At 32.1% G+C, this 21,464-nt stretch overlaps 4 protein-coding genes across 4 annotated transcripts; 2 read left to right on the top strand and 2 right to left on the bottom strand.

The window, feature by feature from the left end:
- Positions 1-745: 745 nt before the first annotated feature.
- HSPC300 (hematopoietic stem/progenitor cell protein 300) lies at positions 746-1,811 on the top strand. The gene is made up of 3 exons (XM_088269067.1): positions 746-974; positions 1,070-1,152; positions 1,479-1,811. Exons 1-3 carry the CDS (start codon positions 848-850, stop codon positions 1,503-1,505), a joined length of 237 nt encoding a protein of 78 aa, XP_088125193.1. The 5' UTR covers positions 746-847; the 3' UTR covers positions 1,506-1,811.
- Positions 1,812-3,203: 1,392 nt separating this feature from the next.
- Positions 3,204-8,934, bottom strand: Not11 (CCR4-NOT transcription complex subunit 11). Its single transcript, XM_088269066.1, has 9 exons — positions 8,831-8,934; positions 8,659-8,750; positions 8,371-8,585; positions 7,608-7,768; positions 6,764-6,917; positions 6,012-6,329; positions 5,185-5,324; positions 4,090-4,255; positions 3,204-3,391 (listed from the first exon to the last, which is right to left on the bottom strand). The coding sequence occupies exons 1-9, from the start codon at positions 8,869-8,871 to the stop codon at positions 3,245-3,247; spliced, it is 1,434 nt and encodes a 477-aa protein (XP_088125192.1). The 5' UTR covers positions 8,872-8,934; the 3' UTR covers positions 3,204-3,244.
- A 324-nt stretch (positions 8,935-9,258) lies between these two features.
- Positions 9,259-21,028, top strand: Cpsf73 (cleavage and polyadenylation specificity factor 73). The gene is made up of 16 exons (XM_088269089.1): positions 9,259-9,449; positions 9,687-9,750; positions 10,031-10,128; positions 10,216-10,344; positions 10,939-11,116; positions 11,294-11,383; positions 12,057-12,207; positions 12,286-12,461; positions 17,200-17,329; positions 17,429-17,604; positions 17,922-18,062; positions 18,622-18,730; positions 18,828-19,018; positions 19,578-19,703; positions 19,826-19,948; positions 20,844-21,028. Exons 1-16 carry the CDS (start codon positions 9,379-9,381, stop codon positions 20,943-20,945), a joined length of 2,055 nt encoding a protein of 684 aa, XP_088125215.1. The 5' UTR covers positions 9,259-9,378; the 3' UTR covers positions 20,946-21,028.
- Positions 12,939-16,566, bottom strand: LOC148303958 (delta(24)-sterol reductase-like). Its single transcript, XM_088269091.1, has 4 exons — positions 16,361-16,566; positions 15,761-15,957; positions 14,457-14,724; positions 12,939-14,195 (listed from the first exon to the last, which is right to left on the bottom strand). The coding sequence occupies exons 2-4, from the start codon at positions 15,941-15,943 to the stop codon at positions 13,048-13,050; spliced, it is 1,599 nt and encodes a 532-aa protein (XP_088125217.1). The 5' UTR covers positions 15,944-15,957; positions 16,361-16,566; the 3' UTR covers positions 12,939-13,047.
- Positions 21,029-21,464: the final 436 nt, after the last annotated feature.

Genomic DNA, 21,464 nt, shown 5'->3' with positions numbered 1-21,464 from the left:
ACCTTTGACGTTGAGTAACCAGCTCATCGAAAGGGTCGAGAGTTTTCAGTACTTTGGAGTGTACATAACTGCAAATGGCAGCCTTCAAAAGGAACTGGGAGTGCAATTATGACTCGCAGGGTCCGCATTTAATAGTATGAAGGCTGTTTGGAGATCAGATTTATGCTCGGTGAAGACTAAATGCCGCCTATACAATGCCTGCATTGCTCCTATTCTCTTATACGGCTATGAAACATGATACCTTACGAGGGCCCAGAGCAGTTATGTACTTAGCTTTGAGAATAGGTGTCTGAAGAATTTTAGGCGTTCGGTGGTTTGACTTTGTGAGGAATGAAGAGATAAGACTTAAGAGGCAGCAAATCTTGGTCTCAATTGTCGTCAAGAAAAAGCGATTTAGTTGCATGCCTCCCGTGAGCCTTAATCAAGCTTGCCTCTTTTACAAGGCATCAGGTTTAAGCCACCCAGGACGACCGCTGCTGATAATTCATCGACAATTGGCATCGGACCTGACTTGGAAGGATGCAAGGGAGCTGGCGACCGACAGAAAAGCCTGGAGACAGTTTGTGAACTCCATATACTCCACATAGGCAGCAGATATGGTTGAAATAATACTATAATATTGTTTTTTTGGAAGCTATGATTGATTTTTGTAAATACAAAAAAAAATCATTATAGATTTGGAAATTAATTCCGAAAGAGAAAAACGCGCGTGTGCTCGTTATTTTTTAATCTAGTTTATGGTTTTGTATATCTGTGGTTTTGTCTATATAAAATAGTTAGTCTGTGGTTTTGTCTGCGAAACGTCATTTTTGTGACACAAGAGTCAAAATAATATTAAAAACTAAAAATGTCGACGCCCGGTCGGGAAAATGAAACTATTGGCAAACAAATTCAGCAAGATTGGGCCAACAGAGAATACATCGAGGTTATTACGGGGAGCATCAAGAAAATTACAGATTTTCTAAACTCGTTTGGTATGTTTAGTCACTTACATCTATTATTATTTTTTTATATTAGAAACATACTTATAATCCCTAATATCATTTTAACATGCTATCTTTGTATTTAGATTTGTCATGCAGATCTCGCCTGGCTGTTTTAAACGAGAAGTTGACTGTACTAGAAAGAAGAATTGACTTTTTGGAAGCTTGTGTAAGTTACACTTTTATAATATTGGTCTGGAAGGTTTTCTTCTATTTTTTATGCTATATATTAGTGGACATTGGTTTACATATTTTTATAACTATTCCCTTATTAAACTTTTTTTACTGTTCTCTATTTTAAAATGATTACAACTATATTGTACACCCACGCACGGGCTGATCCTTCTTCTTTGTGTGTCATATCAGGTCCTCCGACGTTGACTATCCTTTGGGAGTAATTGCCCTGTCTTGAACAGCTCTAATAAGAGGGATCTAGATCCGAATTATAATTATTTCTGTTTGTTTTATGAATAATGGAATTTTGTTTATTTTCAGGTGACAAAAGGGGAAACATTGACATGAAAAGAAAAATTCTACTGAATCTTCATTGTGTTATTAAAATCAACTTTAATTTATCTGCATCGTTATTAGCACTCCTACGTCAAATATGTGCACCATAAGTTTTGGTGACATATTAAAGAAACTAAAATATTAAGTTATTCATGAACGCAAAATTTATATCCGCTTTATTACTGAGTACCTGTTTTTCTATGCAATATTATAGAACCGAAAGCAAAGTATTAAAATTGTAAGTTTTGTTAAAACTTAATGTGTGTACTTTTAAGGAAGTGTATGTCTTTTATACTAAGAATATATCTATAAAAAATTGTCTTGTTTTCAATCTATATTGCACAATATCGAACAGATTAATTGAAACAAAACTTTTTGTTGTTGTATTTTCGTAAAAAGTTTTGCAAAATCTTTTGTTTATTAGTTATATCACAAATTAATACTTAATATGATCTCATTTGGGCTCAATCAAAGATTTTACTCTTCTTGGCATCTATTATATAAGGTTTTGACACGTGGATGCCATTTTTTTGTCTCGAAACCATACCTGAATTATAGACAAAATAAGCTTTTCCGCCGTAGTGCAAACAATTTTGGAGAGCCGATTCTTACATATTGCTCATAGATTTTCAATTAGATTTGTCTGCCAAAATTCTTGATTAGTCCTAACACAGTTCATTGTTATTGTGTGAAAAACTTCATCAATTTTTTTGGATTTGTGGCAGGGGGTTAAATCCTGCTGAAATATTCCATTACCATTTGACCTTTGTTTTTGTATCTCTGGTAGTATCTTTTCCAGTAGAATTGGGTGATACTTCTCGCTATTCATCATCTCAGTCACTGAAAGAAGCAGCCCTGGTCTATATAATACGAGGAACACCCCCAAAACATTTTTTAGAGGGTGTTGAAAATAAAAAAAAAGGTTTATGTTTCAATTAATCTATTCGATACTGTAGGTAAATACTGTCAAGTAATTTTTTAAAGCCTCCTTTAGTTTACTAGCGATTTTGGCTCTAACAAACAAAATACATTATAATAACAATAAAAAAGGATAATAGAGGAGATAATAGAAGAGAGAGGAAAAAAACAATAATAATAATTAAATCAAATCGCAGGAGGCTAATCCCTCTTAAAAACAGACCACAAGGCCTACACCAAGCAGAAGAAGAAGAACTCACGTTAAGGAAAATGTAAAATAAACTATAATATATAAGTAGGTGAAATAATGCCTTCTCTTCTACTAAATATTTGCCACAAATTTTTACCATTATCTTTGCCATTTTTTTACTGCAAAAGTGGATGTTATCAATGTATTGTGACTTTACAATATCTAATTGTTCTATTTCTTCTAGCTTTCTAGCTTTTTCTAAAGTTAATTGTTTGTTTGGCTTAGTTGGATGAAAGACTTGACCGGTAATCATAGGACCTGGATTTGAATCCTGAAACTGTTGTTTTTTCATGTGACATGTGTTATTATTTATCTTCACTTGTTAGATAGTTGAATATTTTAAATTTGGCACCATGGTCACTACTTTTTCTTTTTTTGTAATACATAATACATAGTGATTTTAGTTTTCTCCAACTCCAACTCCATACTTCACTGCCATATATTAGGGTTAGTACCATAACTTAACTACTTAAATACTGCCAGTTTAGCTTTTACTTGGTATTCGAAGTATTGATGCGAAGGTTGGCAAATAAAAAGTTTAATTTATGTAGGTTTTAATTCTTTAATTTACAACTAAACAGTATCATAAATCATTTTTGTCAGTTTTATGATTGGTTTGAATATTGGGGCCCTCTCCGGCATCAAGCTGCTTGAGAAGTCTGTACAGCGCTGCTGCCTCTCTTATTCTGCTGAACCCAACACAGAATGCTTCCACTTCAATAAATAGTTCCTGTAACAATGACAATAATTTTAAAGTATTACCAGTTTAATTTATGTATATCAAAATTTAAATGAAATAATTTAAAAAAAAAATACATTGTCACCAACACTGCAAAACACACATACTCAGTCGAGGTCTAAGTTTTTTCAGCATTCATGTATGGTATTCTTTGAATAGATGAAACTAATTTATGTATTAATTTTTACAATAATTAAAGAAAACACTTCGTTTTTTACCACTTGAGTTTAATTATAGTTTTCCCCCTATCCTTATTTATAGAACAATTTTATATTTTATATTTTAGTTATTATACAGACCTGAATGATGGAAGTTTAGCTTCTGAAACATGTAGTCTATAATTAAACTCAAGTGGTAAAAAACGAAGTGTTTTCTTTAATTATTGTAACATGTGTTACCACAAAGTTAATGCCGAAACAATAAATAAAATATTAATTTTTAAATCAAACACAGATTTTTTGAGTCTACTAAGTTGTATTTTATTTAAAAAAACACATAAAAATTAATATTGTGGCAATTGTATCGCCTATTTATTTTTCATAATATTAATTTTTGTGTGTTTTTTATTATTATTATTAAAATACAACTTAGTAGACTCAAAAAATCTGTGTTTGATTTAAAATTTAATACATAAATTAAAATGGAGATCTACAAATTAAACGCCAAATCAATACATAGATGAAACCAACCTTGACATTGATAATCTTGTTGCGAATGAGAGACTGTAGAAATACACAAACCAGTCGCACTAAGCGATTTTGCATATATCGATCTCCAATTGTTTCGCATGTGGATATGCAATTGCTTATATAAAGATGTACAAATTCTACCGGCAAGTCTACAGATGTTGTGAGTCTGAAAAAAAAACAATTTTTATTTTTCATAACTATTTAAACACATGCATAGTTTGCACCATGTGTCAAATTGTCCTTAACCCTCCCTTCCCAGTGTTGTGTACCTAGTACACATTGCTTCTAATAACCATCAATATCTCTATAAATATAATAAATACAAGGCTAAGATTTTAGGTATTCCTCCATAACATATTTTCGCATTGATTTAAAAAATTATATTGATAATAATCAGAATTTATCGGGTACATCGGAGGTATTTTGTGAATATTGGAAACAAATTCGCGTATAAACGGCGTGTGAAGAGTGCGACACTATATTCGCATCTCACTCTTGCATACTTGCACTGTGCAAACGAGAGGAGCTCAAAGCTCAATGTTCTCAGTCTTCCTCCGGCTAGCGCCGCTATCGGTAGTGGCAGTAGCTCTTGGGTTTTCAACTAGAGCGGACCTATGCTTGTTCCGTGAGCGTTGTCAGATGGTTTTTTTAATATTTTCAGCAAATAAATCTAAATAATTAAAAATTTTGACTTCATTCATAATTAATTAAGGGGATTAGCTATGAATATTCGTATTTTTACCATTTAAAATAACAAATTTTTTATTGTGTAGTAACTACCCAACACCGGGACGCGCGTTTTTTTTAGCACCAGAAGGAAAAGGTTAATTAAATGCTTGCTTTGAGTTTGATCATATTTCAATGTAAAAAATATGGTAATATACCAGAATTTAGAAGAGCATAAAATGTTACATGCAAAAAATAATAATTTTTGAGATGTTTTTTGTCGGAAATAACACAGTATTAAATTACACATTGTTTTTTTTTATATGAACAAATTATAAAACAAAAGATCATGAAAAAAGTTTAATCTTCCAGTATTTTAAAAACTGATAAAAACAGACCCCACAAAACATTTTAATGATTTCATCAAACCTGTTTACGACTTCCATAGAGTGTAGAGACATTTCCATATTAACCAATTCACTGAAGTAGTCGGTTATTTGTTGCGAATGGATTAGTTTAAGTAAAACCGAAATTGCGACCATGGGATTATTCTCTACCAGTTCAGGTAGCTGGAAATAAATAAAATACTATTGCATTAATATATACGACCAGTGGCAATTATATTTTTGAATTAGAATATTGTGAAAATTGTTTACAGCATTACTGGAGAAATTATCAATATCATAACCAAATCAATGAATTATTTGGTACATAAAAAAACTTCAGGAATATTGTCTGGTGTTTATTTTATGTTTGTTATCTGTTTCGGCTGTCAAAATGCATATTTTTCTCTGCAATAAAATGCTGTTGATCAACATATACTTTAGCCATGCAGGCCTAATTTTTTTTGGTAAAAAATGCAACCTGTGTCATGAAACAACTTCATGTGTGAATGTGCAAATGTAGCAAAAAACCTTTATAATCAAGGTTCATATTTAATACATACCAATGTCATAATCGGTAGTTATAAGCTTAGAAGTTATATCAATTGTGGCGTTGGTATAACTATGATGCTTTAGTTTCTACCTTGAAAAAGGCCCCTGCGAGGATGGGGGGGAATGTTGGAAGGAAAAAACTACGTCCACACTTATCTATATAGTTTTTTACCTTACTTTCATTCGGTTCTTGTACGTACGAATTTCAGGAATTAATTATATACGAAAATAGAGGATCATCTGTATACATATGATTTTTTCTACTGTAAATTTGATGTTGTAGTCGAGTTATCACAATTATCGCCATCTAGTTATCTTTACCTGCTTCGGAGTTATACCAATTTGATAAACAATATTTGGATCTTGGTCCAGACACTCCAGCAATCTTTGTTGATGAGCGACAATCAGTGCTCCTTGGAGAGCAAGTTGAACCAGTCCTTTGGCTTCCAAACCGATACTGGATATGGCCGTGTCATTCTGTGAACTCTCACTCGGTTTTACAGCGGGTTCGTCGTTACTGGTTGTTGGTTTACTTGCCGCATTGGGCGGTGGAAGCGGCTTTTTTGATGCGAGGCCATCGAGGTTTGTATCGTATATCGGTTTGTAAAGCGAACGGTTAGGGAGATCCTTCCAGACCAACTGAAAATATCATTTTTAATTAGATAAATATTGATATACTATCCCGGTTTTAATCGAAGACTTGACATCAGTTAATAAATTTTATGCCAGCAAGAAATAGATGCTGCATTTCTTCTCTACTGACGATGATGGAACAAATCCAGATACAATTGTAATGTTCATTCAAGTTATTAAAAGAGTTTTTAGTAATAAATTCGCAATACTAAAATGATAAAATATATTTATAACATGAAGATTTATGAAAATAATTTTTACAATCAATTTGTAGTGAATTGTACATCATTTTAAAGACTTAAAGTAAAAAATCGTAGATGTGGAAGGAAATAAATTGACAGCAAGACAGATCTTCTAAGTGGAAGTCAATAGATACTAATCACCTTACGTAAATACATATGTATGTAAAATGAAAAAAAAATACAGAATTAGATAGATACCTCATCTACAAAATCCTTTTCATTGTCATCCAATTCTATCATTTGTGGCGAGACCCAAGTGCATCGTGGGACAAGGGTGCTATGCAGCAAGAATCCATCATCAAGTAGTAATGCTTCTATAAGTTCCTTAAATGCCGCTTTATTGAACGGGCCCCTTAAAAAAATAATAAGACATGAATAATTTTCCGCTTTCATTAAAACAACTGATCTTGGTGAAAGCAAATTTTTTTGTTATGGCATACTTTGTTAGTAAGCGATTATTTATCAATATCATTTGTTACTTCCGGTAAATAAAAACTCTGAAAAAAAATAACAAGGGAGATTTCCACTACCCGGAATTTGACCGTCCGGCAGTCCGGTTTTGAAAAATGAAAGCGACTACAACAATTCAGCGTGATCGAATTTACGCGCAACGTGTTCACGCACCGATCCGAAGAAATATGGACATAAGCAAAAGCCAATCCAAGCCAATCATCGTTTTAAACGCTAACTGACGTGCCAGACGGTAAAATTTCGTGTAATTCCGGGTAGTGGACAAGCGCCCTAAGGGTGTTATGCAGCAAGAAGCCATGATCAAGTAGTAATGCTTCTATAGACCCCATGCTTCACTTCCATACATTAGGGTTGGAACCAGAACTCCGTTGTGTACTGCCAGTTTAGCTTTCGGTGATAGGTTTTTATTTGGTATAACTGATTTCAATGGGGTCTTATATGAACAGGAAAAATCATCTTTTATGAGAATTGTTACATATTGTTTTGGAGTACATGAGGTTAAGATTTTGGTTTGATTTGGGTTGAAATAACTAAGATATTATAGCTGTAATGAAATTAAAACAAAAATTACCCGTCTCCAACAGGAATTATTCCCGGTAATCCGCATCGAGCTGTGGAAGGTAGTTCGGAAAGTTTTTCTGCTACAGTCATTTGAAGACCAGAATAATCGAATTCCAAATCCTTCCTGTTGCAGTCCATTAAAATGACTTGTTTAGCAGATTTCTTCATAACCTAATAACAAACATATTTTATTTTCATTAAACGATTCCGCAGTCACTTTGTGGTAAAATCTATCCATTATTAATTATAGTTTTACTTGGTAAATACCACTATTTCTGAAATCTATTGCAGCATAGGTTTCGGCTTCACTTTGTTGTAAGAAATGATGAAATTGTGAAACTAGTTATTAAAATAAATATAACTCAAGTGGTAAAAAACAAGTGTTTTCATTTACAATTTAATAAAATTATTAATACAAAAAGACATAAACTGCAACATTTTTAAACAATAGAAATTCATACAAATAATAATTAATTCATAATTAATAGGACCATGACTAAAGCCTCACCCTATTGTCTATGTTCCCGCAGATAAAAAATAAATAAATAAAAATGAGAAACAGCTCCTACCCCCTCTTCAACCATCAACATCCCAAGGACAGAGCTCTAAAATTATGATTTCTCATACGGTGTTTGACAATGATTTTAAGCAATAGCAGTATTTAGTAAGCAAAACTTAAATTAAAAATATATGTATTTTAAATTGAAGGCACTAATAAAACAATACTATAAATACAACAAGGGAGTTAAACTGTTTAAGTGAAAGCAACATACCTCTCGTCCAATTCCTGTTATAAGATGTCCTAGAAAATGTCTTTCCTGAGGAATCAAAACTTGCGGGCCATTCTTAACTTCCAATAATTGTATAAATAAAGGATTGAATGGATTATCCTGCTTGTAAATATCATAAAGTACAGCCAGACCGATCACTCTTTGTCCTGGTAAACTGAGATCCCCCCCAGTTATCAGAGTGGAAATCAGAAGGCAAACTACAAAAACAAATTGATTAGAATACAAATAAATAAAAAAATGGTATTTTTAAAAGAATATTATTACACCAACCGTTAAAATGTTCATGTTTTGGAATACGTTTCTGAACTTGGGAGCAGAGAGATTCCAAACTTTGAGTCTCGATACTTTGCTCAGAGAACAAACTGAAAAATAAATATCAAAACAATTAGCTTGAGAAAGAACAATGTAACAATTTTGCACAAAATATATTCCTTATACATACTCGCATAAAAATTTCACGTTATCAGTGACTATTTGTGTCATTTTTAAATACGAAACTAAGAAATTGTACAACTAAAACGAACATGTCAATCTTTATTTTTTGACATTTGATATAAAGAACAAAAGTAAGGTAATGATTTTGTAGATGGTTAAGAGAAAATTTATGAAGGTAGGTAAATATGATAGGTAGGTACACAAAAAAGTGGTGATTATTTAAATTACGGAAATGGAGCTGTAGATGGTATATAATTTTTTAGGTAAGCATAAATGATGTCTGGGAAGGGTAAGTAGGTATATAAATAAAAACTAGCCTTCTTTTTAATCATTTTTTGTGGATCTGAATGAATATTATCTAGAAGGCACTGAAACCATGAAAGTGTTTTATTGTCTATTAACCCTATATATTGTCTATGGCATTACAATTTATATAATATCTATGGCTTTTGTCGGCGTTTTATCCGTTTTTCCTGTGTGAGGTTATGTTGTTGATGTTTATTTGTAAATTTGATTGATTAATCTGTTTAAAAAGTTGTAATTAAATTTCCGAAAATGTCTGTCAAACGCAAGATAGATAATCATAATGTTGTAGAAGAAAGTGATCAGCTTATAATTCGACCACTGTGAGTTCATTTTTGATATTTTTCATGCTTGAAATCAATATTAATTAATTTAATATTTCGTATCTCAACAAATCTGTGAAATCGCTTGCTAAAATGCTCAATTATGCAAATAAAGGTATTAATCCTTACAATTATTTTTCTCAAAAAAATGGATACCTATGACGGAATGATATTTTAATTATTTTGATCTAGTTGAGGAAAATATATTATTTTTATATGTTTTCGATTTATTTACAGTGGGGCTGGTCAGGAAGTGGGCAGATCGTGCATTATGCTGGAATTCAAAGGCAAAAAAATTATGGTATAACTAAATTAAGTTTTTAATCTTTTGAAATGATTTTTATTTTAGGAATTAGAATTCATTTTCACTTATAAAAAAAACTTTGGTGAACAAAATGACCGCTTTGAATTAATATTGCAACATGTTTTTTTTTTAACCAAAACTATGCGCTTCAATAAATCACTTAATTTTTCTTACAATGTAGTATGTTTTATAATATTATTAAACATTATGTAGAGCAGCATATTTGCCTCTTATGATTTTATGTTTATATACAATGTTTTCATTGCATTATTTTCAGTTGGATTGTGGCATTCATCCAGGACTATCTGGAATGGACGCTCTTCCTTTTGTTGATTTGATAGAAGCAGATGAGGTTGATCTACTACTCATTTCTCAGTATGTACTTTCCATTTCCCTGTTGAATTTTGAATGAATTGTATTTGCGTGATTATTGTTATTATTCATATATTTTTTAAATTACAGTTTCCATCTTGACCACAGTGGTGCCTTGCCTTGGTTCCTTACTAAAACATCATTCAAAGGAAGAGTTTTCATGACGCATGCTACAAAAGCTATTTACCGATGGCTTGTATCTGACTATATCAAAGTCAGGTAAGTGATAGTTCATTTTGTTATTGTAATGACTGTCACTGTAGATAAATACTACACGTGTAACCGGTGCAGTTTTGTGATTATTTCTATTTGCAAAAGATCACATGAGTTTTGTGTTGTCAATTTGTATTTTTTTACATTTCCTACTCTTTTGTCTAAATTCGTTCCGGAATCTTACTCGTTTATGCGAAACATTTTTTGTTTTGACTGGCGTAGAAGTCCTGGCTTACAAGTCAATGTCGTGAAAAAGGGACTTGATCTTTCTCTGTTAATCGAGGTTCACTATATACTCTAGCAGATTTAAGTCTGTTGCACATTCAATATATATATAATTTCATTTCCGCTCAGTACCTTTGTTCTGTCGGCACCTTGACTCATTAACGTCTTCCTGTGACAATGGCAAGTTATCAAGCTTTGTAAATGACTGTAAGTGTGTAGTTCATTGTGAAGGAGAGCCCACAATTATTTATAGTTTTTATACGAACTGGAGAAAAATGAGGTACTAGGAAAGTAGGACACTCAGAAGTAGTTACTGCATACAAAGAACTCGGTACGTAGGCAATATGTATGCATAACAATTTTTTCTTCTTTCAGTAACATTTCAACAGAGCAAATGCTGTATACTGAATCAGATTTAGAGAATTCTATGGATAGGATCGAAACAATAAATTTCCATGAAGAAAAGGATATCCAAGGAGTTAAGTTCTGGGCATACAATGCTGGTCATGTTCTCGGTGCTGCTATGTTTATGATCGAAATAGCTGGTGTCAAGGTACTTTTAGTTCCCAAAATTGTCGATTATTATCACTTATTTTACACAATTAAAACTCAATATCTAGCCTTGTAATCTTTGTGTATAGTATGCACAGAAATGTCATCATTGTAACATTGAAATTAATGTCATAATTCAATGTGAAAATTTCATGCTTATATTTATAATGAATTTTAGGTTCTATACACAGGAGATTTTTCAAGACAAGAAGATAGGCATTTGATGGCTGCAGAAATACCAACAGTACATCCGGATGTGTTGATCACGGTGAGTATTTGCGTCAATCGTAAAGTTTTTATTAATTGATTCGGCAGTCACTTTGTGGTAAAATCTATCCATTTTTAATTAATGTTTTACTTAGTAAATACCAATATTTCTTAAAATCTACTGTGACACGTGTTTCGATGCATTCCGCATCATTTTCCTTTACTTAACTACGATTACCATGATTTGGCAATATTACATTTATTTGCTTTTTGGCAAAATCAACCAAAAGACTTAAATATAAAAGTAAATATAAGGTTTTAAAAAGGGTTAGTAATATATTTATACTTTTTAAAATCATATAAAGGCAGCCTTCGCTGGTGTATCTATATCTCTTGCACTGTACTTTGTCATCGAAATGTATTTTTGCATTCTTGCGGTTTTTAAACATGTTGAATTGTCAACTAACTTTGGAAAGTTATTTAATTTTTACACTACTCTGCTGGATAGGAAGTTTTTCTTTGGGTTGAGGTGGTAATTGGTTGCGTGGCATTTCTCATTTAAATTGATTAAAATAATGGTCTGTTTTTTTAAAATATTTTTTAAAACAAATTACATACTTGGTAAGTGAAAAATGCTTGTTTTTCTTAGTTTATTTTTTGATTAAGTTATACAAATAAAAATGAAGGACCCTTTTTAATCTTTGGTGTTATTATAACTTTTGTTTTTACTTTAGGAATCTACATACGGAACTCATATACACGAGAAAAGGGAAGAACGGGAGAGTCGTTTTACAGGATTAGTATCAGATATTGTGACCCGTGGTGGACGCTGTCTTATTCCGGTATTTGCTCTCGGCCGTGCCCAGGAACTCTTACTTATTTTGGGTAAAAAAAGACAATTTATATCTGTGAAAAATTAATGTTATAGTAACGTGTTAAATTAATGTTTTTTCTATTATTTAGATGAGTTTTGGTCCTTTCATCCGGAGCTACACGATGTTCCCATATACTATGCCAGTTCTCTAGCTAAAAAGTGTATGGCAGTATACCAGACGTATGTGAATGCGATGAATGACAAAATCAGAAGGCAGATAGCGATCAACAATCCATTTGTATTTAAACACATTTCAAATCTTAAGGTAAGTTATTAAAAAAATTATTAATTTGTGCATGTAAATTAAAACCTCATTTTACACAGTATAATTGTATTTCTGGTAACCTTCATATAAATCGACATAAATTTACCTTGATTTTACGACACTCATGTAACCCTGTTTTTACACTGTTTTGAAAATCTGAATTTTGACATTTCATTTTTCTAGGTAAATTTATATTTGTTTGCTACATACATGTTTTTGTGAATGTTTTTTGACATATTGCTTATGCAAATTTGATATCCAAAGAAAAATAGGTAAAAAACCCTTCTTTACTAGCATCTAAGTAAGATGCATGCAAGTAAAGACTGATGAATCAACAAAGTAGGTAAAATTTCCTATGGCATAAATCAATGTAAAAATAAATTTTTTAAAAAATCATCAAGTTGGAGTTGGCAAAAACATATAGGTAGTTACGCAATGTGATCAGTGTCTATGGGGTAAAAGTGAAAGTACTATGGATATGAGATCCGGAAAGAATAGATTTTATTTAAGTTTAGATTGAAACTCAGCAAAACTCTGAATAGGTATTCTATATATTTATGTATTACATATTACAAATCAATAATCATTATTTGATTTTATTTTTGTTTCCAATTTCATACACATCAATTTCTGGTTTTGTTTTGTCATATAGATGTGGAAAGGCATCTTCAGCCCGGTATTTTTTCCTTACAATTTCATACAGTGTCAAATCAAACATTTGTTCAAATTCTGCCCGAGACATAAACGTATCAGCGTACAGGAAGGAGAATCCTCCTACATCTCGAGTAAATTTTTCCATTTTCCTCATAGCCGTAACGGGATTATACGGTTGTTTATTTTTCACTTGACCCGGCACTCCATATATTCCCAAATCGTTGTACATTGCATAGTTTGTATTCGGTACCATATACTTTTTATTTGGTTGTTTCAACTGTCCCGATACTGGCCCGTGATCATAAATCCTGCAAGGGTAAACTAGTAAGGGATAGGCTTCGAATAACTTCTCCGATATATCGATTTGCTGTTCCAATTCATTTATCGGTAAGACGATATCTTGAAATACCTGCTTTGTGAATGTAAATGCTCTTATACCGGGTGTTGTCGTGAATTTCAAGAATGCTGGCTTTGGGGGAAGTAACCAGCCGAATAAAAGTCTAAACAGAGGATTATTTCCGAATGGAATCATAGACTCTACTACCCAGAATATAGCTCTATTGTGTCTTAGGAGATATTCTCTTAGAGGTATAAGTTCTTCATACTCTCCTTTATTAAGAAAGCTTTCCACATGCTTATAAAACCACGGTTTATACCAGTTTGTCAAAGTGTTTACTGGTAATTTTTCATTATAATCCGAGTAATCGCCTATCATTATCACCGCTTTGTCTTTACTGTAAATTGTTGCTTCAACGTAATTTGGCAATTTTTCAACGGGAGTTTTACCATCTGCACCAGATACCTCTCTTATCTTGTCGCAGTATTGTTTCTGGCCAGATACTGGGATGTATTTCATCCTTATATAAGGTTTAACGGGCACCACTTTAAGCGTTAGGGCAACGAGGAATGCGAGGCTCCCGTGTGACCAGGGAAGTGTCTTGAAGAGATCGGAATGCTCGTTGTCAGCGGTGGCTTCGATGAAACTACCATTTCCAATCACAACTTCAAATTTGGTGATAGTTTCATGGTATAGTCCTACCTTGTGGGAGTGTGTAGTCATTCCAGTTCCCATAGCCAGACCTGAAAACAAAATTATAAAGGTACGTGAGATAAGGATATTCAAAAAGCTAATCACGCAACAGGTGTAAAATAAACTGCTTGCAAATCTGTTTCTATTCAATTATGTATACGATTAGATGTACGTTGAGATTCTTATCTTTATAAGAGATAATATTAAAATAAAATCATACTTTTCTGTTACATGAATGAATGACTTGATTGATGTAACTACATATTGTGTAAAATTCCTAAATAAAATAAAATAATACAACCATAACTTACCGCCAAGAGTAGCGTCGGCTATTTCCAATGTCACGGCCAGTGTATAGCCCTTAGGAATGAGATATTTGGTTATATCTCCAACAGTGACCATCGGCTCGACTCTAACTGTCCGCTCTTTCTCGTTGAAGGATAGGATATCATATAGAGGAATAGGAATTTGATGACACAAGTCCTTGCGGTAAAATGTGGTAGACAGAGATAGCCAGTTGGGGCGAGATGTACATAGAAGTTTCCTGCCTTCTTTTGGTAGTTTGTTCCATGTTGATACCTGTAAAAAGACAATATTGTAATTTTCGATTAGTGTCCTTAAAAAAAATGAAACAACTTTATTACTACATACCAGAATAAAATATCTTGTTTTCAAGTATGTATTACCGTTTTACAATTACAATAAGAGTCCAGTGTCGTTTCTAAGGATATTTTCACATTCTTATATTATAAGACTTCAGTTCACCTGTTGATGGGAGAATTGCTCTCCTAAAGTTAGTAGTGTTGATTTAAAACCCTAGTAAGACAGTACCATGAACATCGCAACAACTTGATTTATTTATCGGCAATTATAAAATGTTAATGGTGAAATCATTAGTAAAATTAAGATTTCGCAAGTTAACCTTTCCCTCCCGGTGATATGTATTTACTACAACTCGACTTTAAAAATAAGAATATCAATATAAAATATGATAGATACAGGCTCAGAATGTATTCCTCAATTTGTATTCCTCCATAATATAATTATGTAAATTATTTGTAGTATATTAGTAGTATAATTCTCGTTTTCAGATACTTACCAGAGCTAACATTTCAAAAGTGTTACATTGCAACATCAAGTATAGTCAATAAAAAGCAACATTTGGGAATATTCACATTTTTCCCGTTTTCAAATGATATTTTTTATATGGTGTACAAAATACATATCATTTTTGCATGCAGAAGTTTTTTTAGCACCGTAAGGGAAAGGTTAAGAAAGTAGACTTGATTAGTTTAGAAAATATATCTAACTTTTTATTTATTTAGCTTCTAAACGCAGTATCACAAATCACTACTTATCCATAAAAAAATCTGAATTATAAATTTACACAAAAAAGAAATATATATATAGACATTCTATTGCTTTGATTCCGTTTGGGTGCTAAATTTTGCTGAAGAGTTTAACTAGACTGATGTAGCTTCTGTATATATAAAAATTATTGTTACTAAAATATAAAATTTGCATCTACAAACTTTGCAATAGCATTAAAAATTTAGTTCTCATGCTGTATATTTTTTAATACTGGTTTTTACATATCTCTAATTTAATACTTTACCTTATCTTGAATAGTTCTCACTCTTCTGTCGTGATAGTCAGGACTGCTGAATATTTTTTGATAAAACCAATTTCTTGTTTGGAGTACAATTTCGAAAATGAAACTTGCCGGAAGGCAGAACACTAGAACTACCAGACCTCTGTTTTCCTCGAGGAAATATATTAAAGAATCTTTCCACCCCATTGTTTCTTCGGGTGCTGAAAAAATGCTCGGCAATCATAAATTATCACTATTTGGTGTCGTGTTGTTTCATTTTGTTTTTCCCTCATTTGGGTCCATTTATAAAGGAGCATCGCAACTTTGTATTTTCAAATGTATTTATTTTACCACGGGCTCTTTTTACTTAAACTAAATGTGAAATATTATAGAAGTTTAGTTATAACACAATGATATAGTTGTCATATGTTTAGTAAATACATAAAGCGACAAAAATATACAAATTAAAAATATATCAAAAATATACTCAAATGTTGATAGCTCAAAAGTAATAAATATGTGTTATTACAATATGGTGCAGAATATATATTTTATATATAATTATTTTTATTCTGCCTCCATGTAAAACTTGAAATAAAAATGAAAAACTTAAATATTTCTAACCTTAAAACTTGATTTTCATTAATATCAAATTTACCCTTGAACTCCAAACTTATCAACTACTGTCGCTGAAGGATATAAAATGAACAAATTCTATTTTAATCTCTACCTATCAATTTATTTGATAACAAAATACAGGCATATTTGTATGTAATTACTCAAATTAATTGCCGCCTTTTTGACATTGACATGTAACGGTTGCCATGATTAAAAAAAAAAATGTTGACAAAAATAAAATGGGGTTAGTTGTTTCACTCTTATTATTGTAATTAAATATAATGTAGGTACATTGCACTTAATAAGCCAAGTAATATATTGTAGTAATTAGCCATTTAAAATAATTATTTATATTCATATAAAAATATTTACGAAATTACATAAACATTTATTATACATATTTTGCTACAATATTTCTGTTTTCCTCATTTTAAAACAGCTTATGTGAGTGCTATACATGCAAAAATTAACATTTTTAGTTGATAATTAACGATTGTTGTATAATTCACGCCATACAGAAATGTAGAAGTAAAAATACAAAAATGAAAACATTTATTCAATGAGTTAATTTATGTTTAAAAAAACCTTTTTTGTATTATTGAAAAAAGACAGAATAAAATATTATCGGTTACTACAAATTTTCAAGTATTGAAAATAGTCACTTCTGCTTTTATATCCCCCATGGACACAAAATTACGGTTGGGACTATTTATTTATCTCACTTGGTAGCTCAATTTTTACCTGGAGTAAATTTCACATTTGCTTACATTTTCAGGGGTAAAAATGTAAATAAAATTTTTAAACTGAATTCAATATACATATGTATAGAGTTATGCTGGTTTCAGGGCATCGATCACTTCGATGATATTGGTCCATGTGTTATCATGGCCTCTCCGGGAATGATGCAATCCGGACTTTCCAGGGAACTGTTTGAGTCATGGTGTACAGATCCCAAAAATGGTGTTATAATTGCTGGTAAGATAAAAATAATATATCATATGATAAAACACAAAACATGGATGAATTAATGTTTATAGTTTAATTAAATTGATATTGTTTTGTTTCATTTTTCAGGTTATTGCGTGGAGGGAACATTGGCAAAGACAATTCTTTCGGAGCCAGATGAAGTGACTACGATGTCAGGTCAAAAATTACCACTCAAGATGTCTGTAGATTACATTTCTTTCTCAGCGCACACAGATTATCAGCAAACTTCAGAATTCATCAGGATATTGAAACCCCCTCATGTGGTATGTTCTGAATTTATTTTTATTTGGTTTAAATTTACAAACATAGGAAATTAATCCGAAAAATTGAGATTTTTCATATTTTACTCCAATATCATTGCCATAAAGTAAAACTCATCTTGTGTCATGAGGATAGTTCTGCACTTGATGAGTTTTATTTTTAAATGATAAAAAACAATAAGATTTTGTTGCCAGATTTGGAACATTAAAATCTATAAAGAACATTTTAAAATTTTCAAGTGTGGAGACGTGGAGTGTCCCGCTCAACAGGTTTTGAAAAAACTTAACTAAGCCCTGATGGAATCAATTATTGCCACTAGGTTCTTGTCCACGGAGAGCAGAATGAGATGTCTCGACTTCGCGGAGCTTTACAGAGGGAACACGGCACTGCTCTCACTCTACACAGTCCCAGAAATACACACGCCGTACGCCTGGTATTCCGAGGACACAAAACAGCCAAGGTTTGCAACTTGCAAATAATAATAATAACAATAAACCCAAGGTGCATAGCTCATCTCAAGAGCACAATTATTATTTGTTTCGATACATAATCTGCGCATATTTTCAACCTTGTAGGTTTTTAGTATTTTTTTTTTACTTTTAACAAAAATGTTAGTAAGCGAAAACCACTCCTTTTGTGAGAGGTTACACACTAACATTTTTGTTAAAAATTAAAAATAACTAATCGCAAAGTAAATGTTTTAAATATTAAATATATATGTTTTTTTTATATTGCCGAGATTGAAAAAACATTGTTACCATGTTTTAAATTGCAACAATGTGTTTATATAGTGCATATGTAATATTCCTTATCGAGTTTTTTTTTTTGTTGCAAATTAACTTGTTGGAGTCTCAATTACCATTTATAAATTAAGAGATTTTATGAATTATGAGTATAAATAAATAATAAATGTGATTTTTGGAACCAACATTACAAATTATTAAATTTTTATTGTATCCTATTGCTTCATGTAATATAAATGTATAAATGTTTTATCTACTTGATGACTGGACTTGTAGGTGGTTGGAAGTCTTGCCATGGAAGGCCCAAAGCCCAAACAGGCTTTATCTGGACTCATCGTTAAAAGGAATTTTAACTACCACGTATTAGCCCCAGAAGATCTCAACAGTAAGTTAAAATAATCTAATTTATGTCTGTCTACGTCTAAGAATAATTCCAAATTATATTTCTGCCTAACTAATTTTTATTATTTGTAATTTTATAGAGTACACGGAATTGAGTCAATCTGAAGTGACTCAGAGGCAGTCGGTTCACTATGCGGGATCCATTCCTCTCTTGAAGCACATGTTGACTCAGTTAGCGGGAACAATAGAATTAGTCGATGGAAATGAATCAAAGTGGAAACTCTACAAATGTATAGATCTATTAATCAACAATAAAAACATTACAATTGAGGTAAGAGTTTATACATCATATGGTATTCAGTGTAAGGCGGGGTGTTATTCATATAGTGTCTGAAATCAGGTATCATCATGCAGTAAGAATATCCGAGTAGTATTCAAATAGAGATTTTTTTTTAAATAATAAATTCTCTTTGCAATGAAATTTGTTTATAAAAATCCATGAAATATTTCCACTTGCAAAATTTGCTTATTCAAAAACACTACTACAAATGTGTGTTTTTAAAGTTGGTATCAATGCTGTTTTAAAACCAGCAGATTCTACTCTTTCTTCAAATTACTTAAAACATGGTTTGCCAACCCCGCAATAACAGTACAGCCCGGGGACCATAGACAACAAATAGCCAAGTCTTGCAGCTAGACATGTACTGATGTCACACCAAGTGGCCTCCTGATTTAGATGTAATGGCGGGAATTCAAATTACTAGAATTTAATCCTTTATTTATACCTCATTTCTTTACAGATTTCAATAAAAATAGTGATTTTTTTATCTGAATTTATTTGCCATAAAAAAGCGAGACAATACCTAATTGCACTATGAATGTTGTTTCAGTGGGTTGCCCAACCTGTAACGGACATGTATGCGGATGCGATAGTCGCTGGCGTTATGAACGCTTCTCTCTTACCAACCCCAAAAACACAGCCACTTATGCAGAAATTGGATAGAATGCATTTTAAGGTAAGTTTAAAAATGACCATGCCAAAAAACAAGCGTTGAGTATGAGCATATTATAACAAAACCATTGTAAATAGGTCTACAAAAATTATTTGCACTTCTAATAGTCTTTTATTTGCTTCCAGGAGTGTGTTATTGAAATGCTTCAAGAGATGTTTGGTGAAGACGCCGTTCCGAAAATGTTCAAAGGAGACAAAATAGTTATCACTGTCGATGGGAAGAAAGCAAACATTGATTTACTAAGTCTTGTAAGTGCCAAATGCAAAATAGAAATATTTGCGATTTTACATACAAATATTTCAATTTATTATTATTGGTTTGGCCGGTACTTATCGGTAGTACGTTTTGAATTTCGAACGACGCCCGACTGCCAAAATAAAAGACAAAAACAAAAGTACAAATAGTTGCAATTTGTACTTTTAAATTGCAACTATTTGTACTTTTGTTTTTGTCTTTTATTTTGGCAGTCGGGCGTCGTTCGAAATTCAAAACGTACTACCGATAAGTACCGGCCAAACCAATTATTTTAGTACTCATTTTTAGTAGCGTGGCTTGTTGATAAAAAATTGAATTAACTTCAACTAGTCTAACAAACATATATGTAAATGTATTTGAAAAAAATTATGTTTGAGAAGAAAAAACTTCTCAAATTCATTATCCGTTATCTGACATCTTTCCTCGTGCTATACTCCATGTTTCTTGATTTCTTACAGTGGTGGGCCTTTATTTAGTAAACTTAACTAACTAACTAACCATCACGCCGCTTCTCCACAGGGGTAGGCAGAGAGAATCGAACGCCACACCACTCTGTCTTTGCAAACATTCTTTGCCTCTTCTACATTCATGCATCTCCTCATACATACCCGACGATTATTACGACTCCTGACCCGGCCGCTTTCAAGTATTTGACATACCTGATTGTGCCAAGTTTTCCTCGGTCGTCCTCTGCTTCTTTTTCCAACTACATTCGCCTCATAAATTTGTTTAACCGTTCTTTCTTCACTCATACGCTCCACATGTCCAAACTAAACTTTTGCCTCACAATTAGTTTTATGCAAGATTAATCTCAGTAAAGACTGCGGGATCGCTGCGTTTAACTTATAAATAATATCCATGTACATTTGTATTTACAATTTTTTTCAGGAAGTTGAATGCGAAGAAGATGAAACATTCCAGCACATAGTTCATACGGCCATCACTAAGCTTCATCAGTCATTAATGCCGATCAAAGTGTCAGGGAACTAGCTGTAACTTGACTTCTTTTTACAGTTGTGTGATATGTATTTTATAACATTTTTAAAAATTATTAATAAAAATTCTTTAATCAACATGTTGTTAATTTTGATTAATAATTATGAAGGGTTTATCTTTTTTACTCTTTATTATAATATTGAAATAAAATATAATTGAATGAAATGCTTATCTCTGGCAAATTGTACTACAAATTACCTTTAACACTGGTTGTGCACTAACGATCTAGAAGTACAGTGTATGAAAATATTGTAGTCCAGTAGACTCTTGATTTACCGTGGTTGCTTAAACCGGAAAGTGGGTTAATATCGAGATGTTTAAAAATACCTATGATGCAGGTCTTTCAAAATTCGAAATGCACAAATCAGTGGTGTTACCTAATTTCTAAAAACGATTCTACATGTTTACCACAAGACGCAACACAATATGACAAAACATAAACAGTTGATTTGATTCGTTAACCGGATCCACGTGGCTCGCATAACCGTATGTGTTTTCACAAAACATGCCCCA

The sequence above is a fragment of the Brachycentrus maculatus genome, unplaced genomic scaffold (assembly GCF_059751285.1).
Source record: "Brachycentrus maculatus isolate JH-2025_06_01 unplaced genomic scaffold, ASM5975128v1 h1tg000337l, whole genome shotgun sequence".
NCBI classification, from domain to species: domain Eukaryota; kingdom Metazoa; phylum Arthropoda; class Insecta; order Trichoptera; family Brachycentridae; genus Brachycentrus; species Brachycentrus maculatus.
This window is presented reverse-complemented; position numbering and strand designations above follow the sequence as displayed.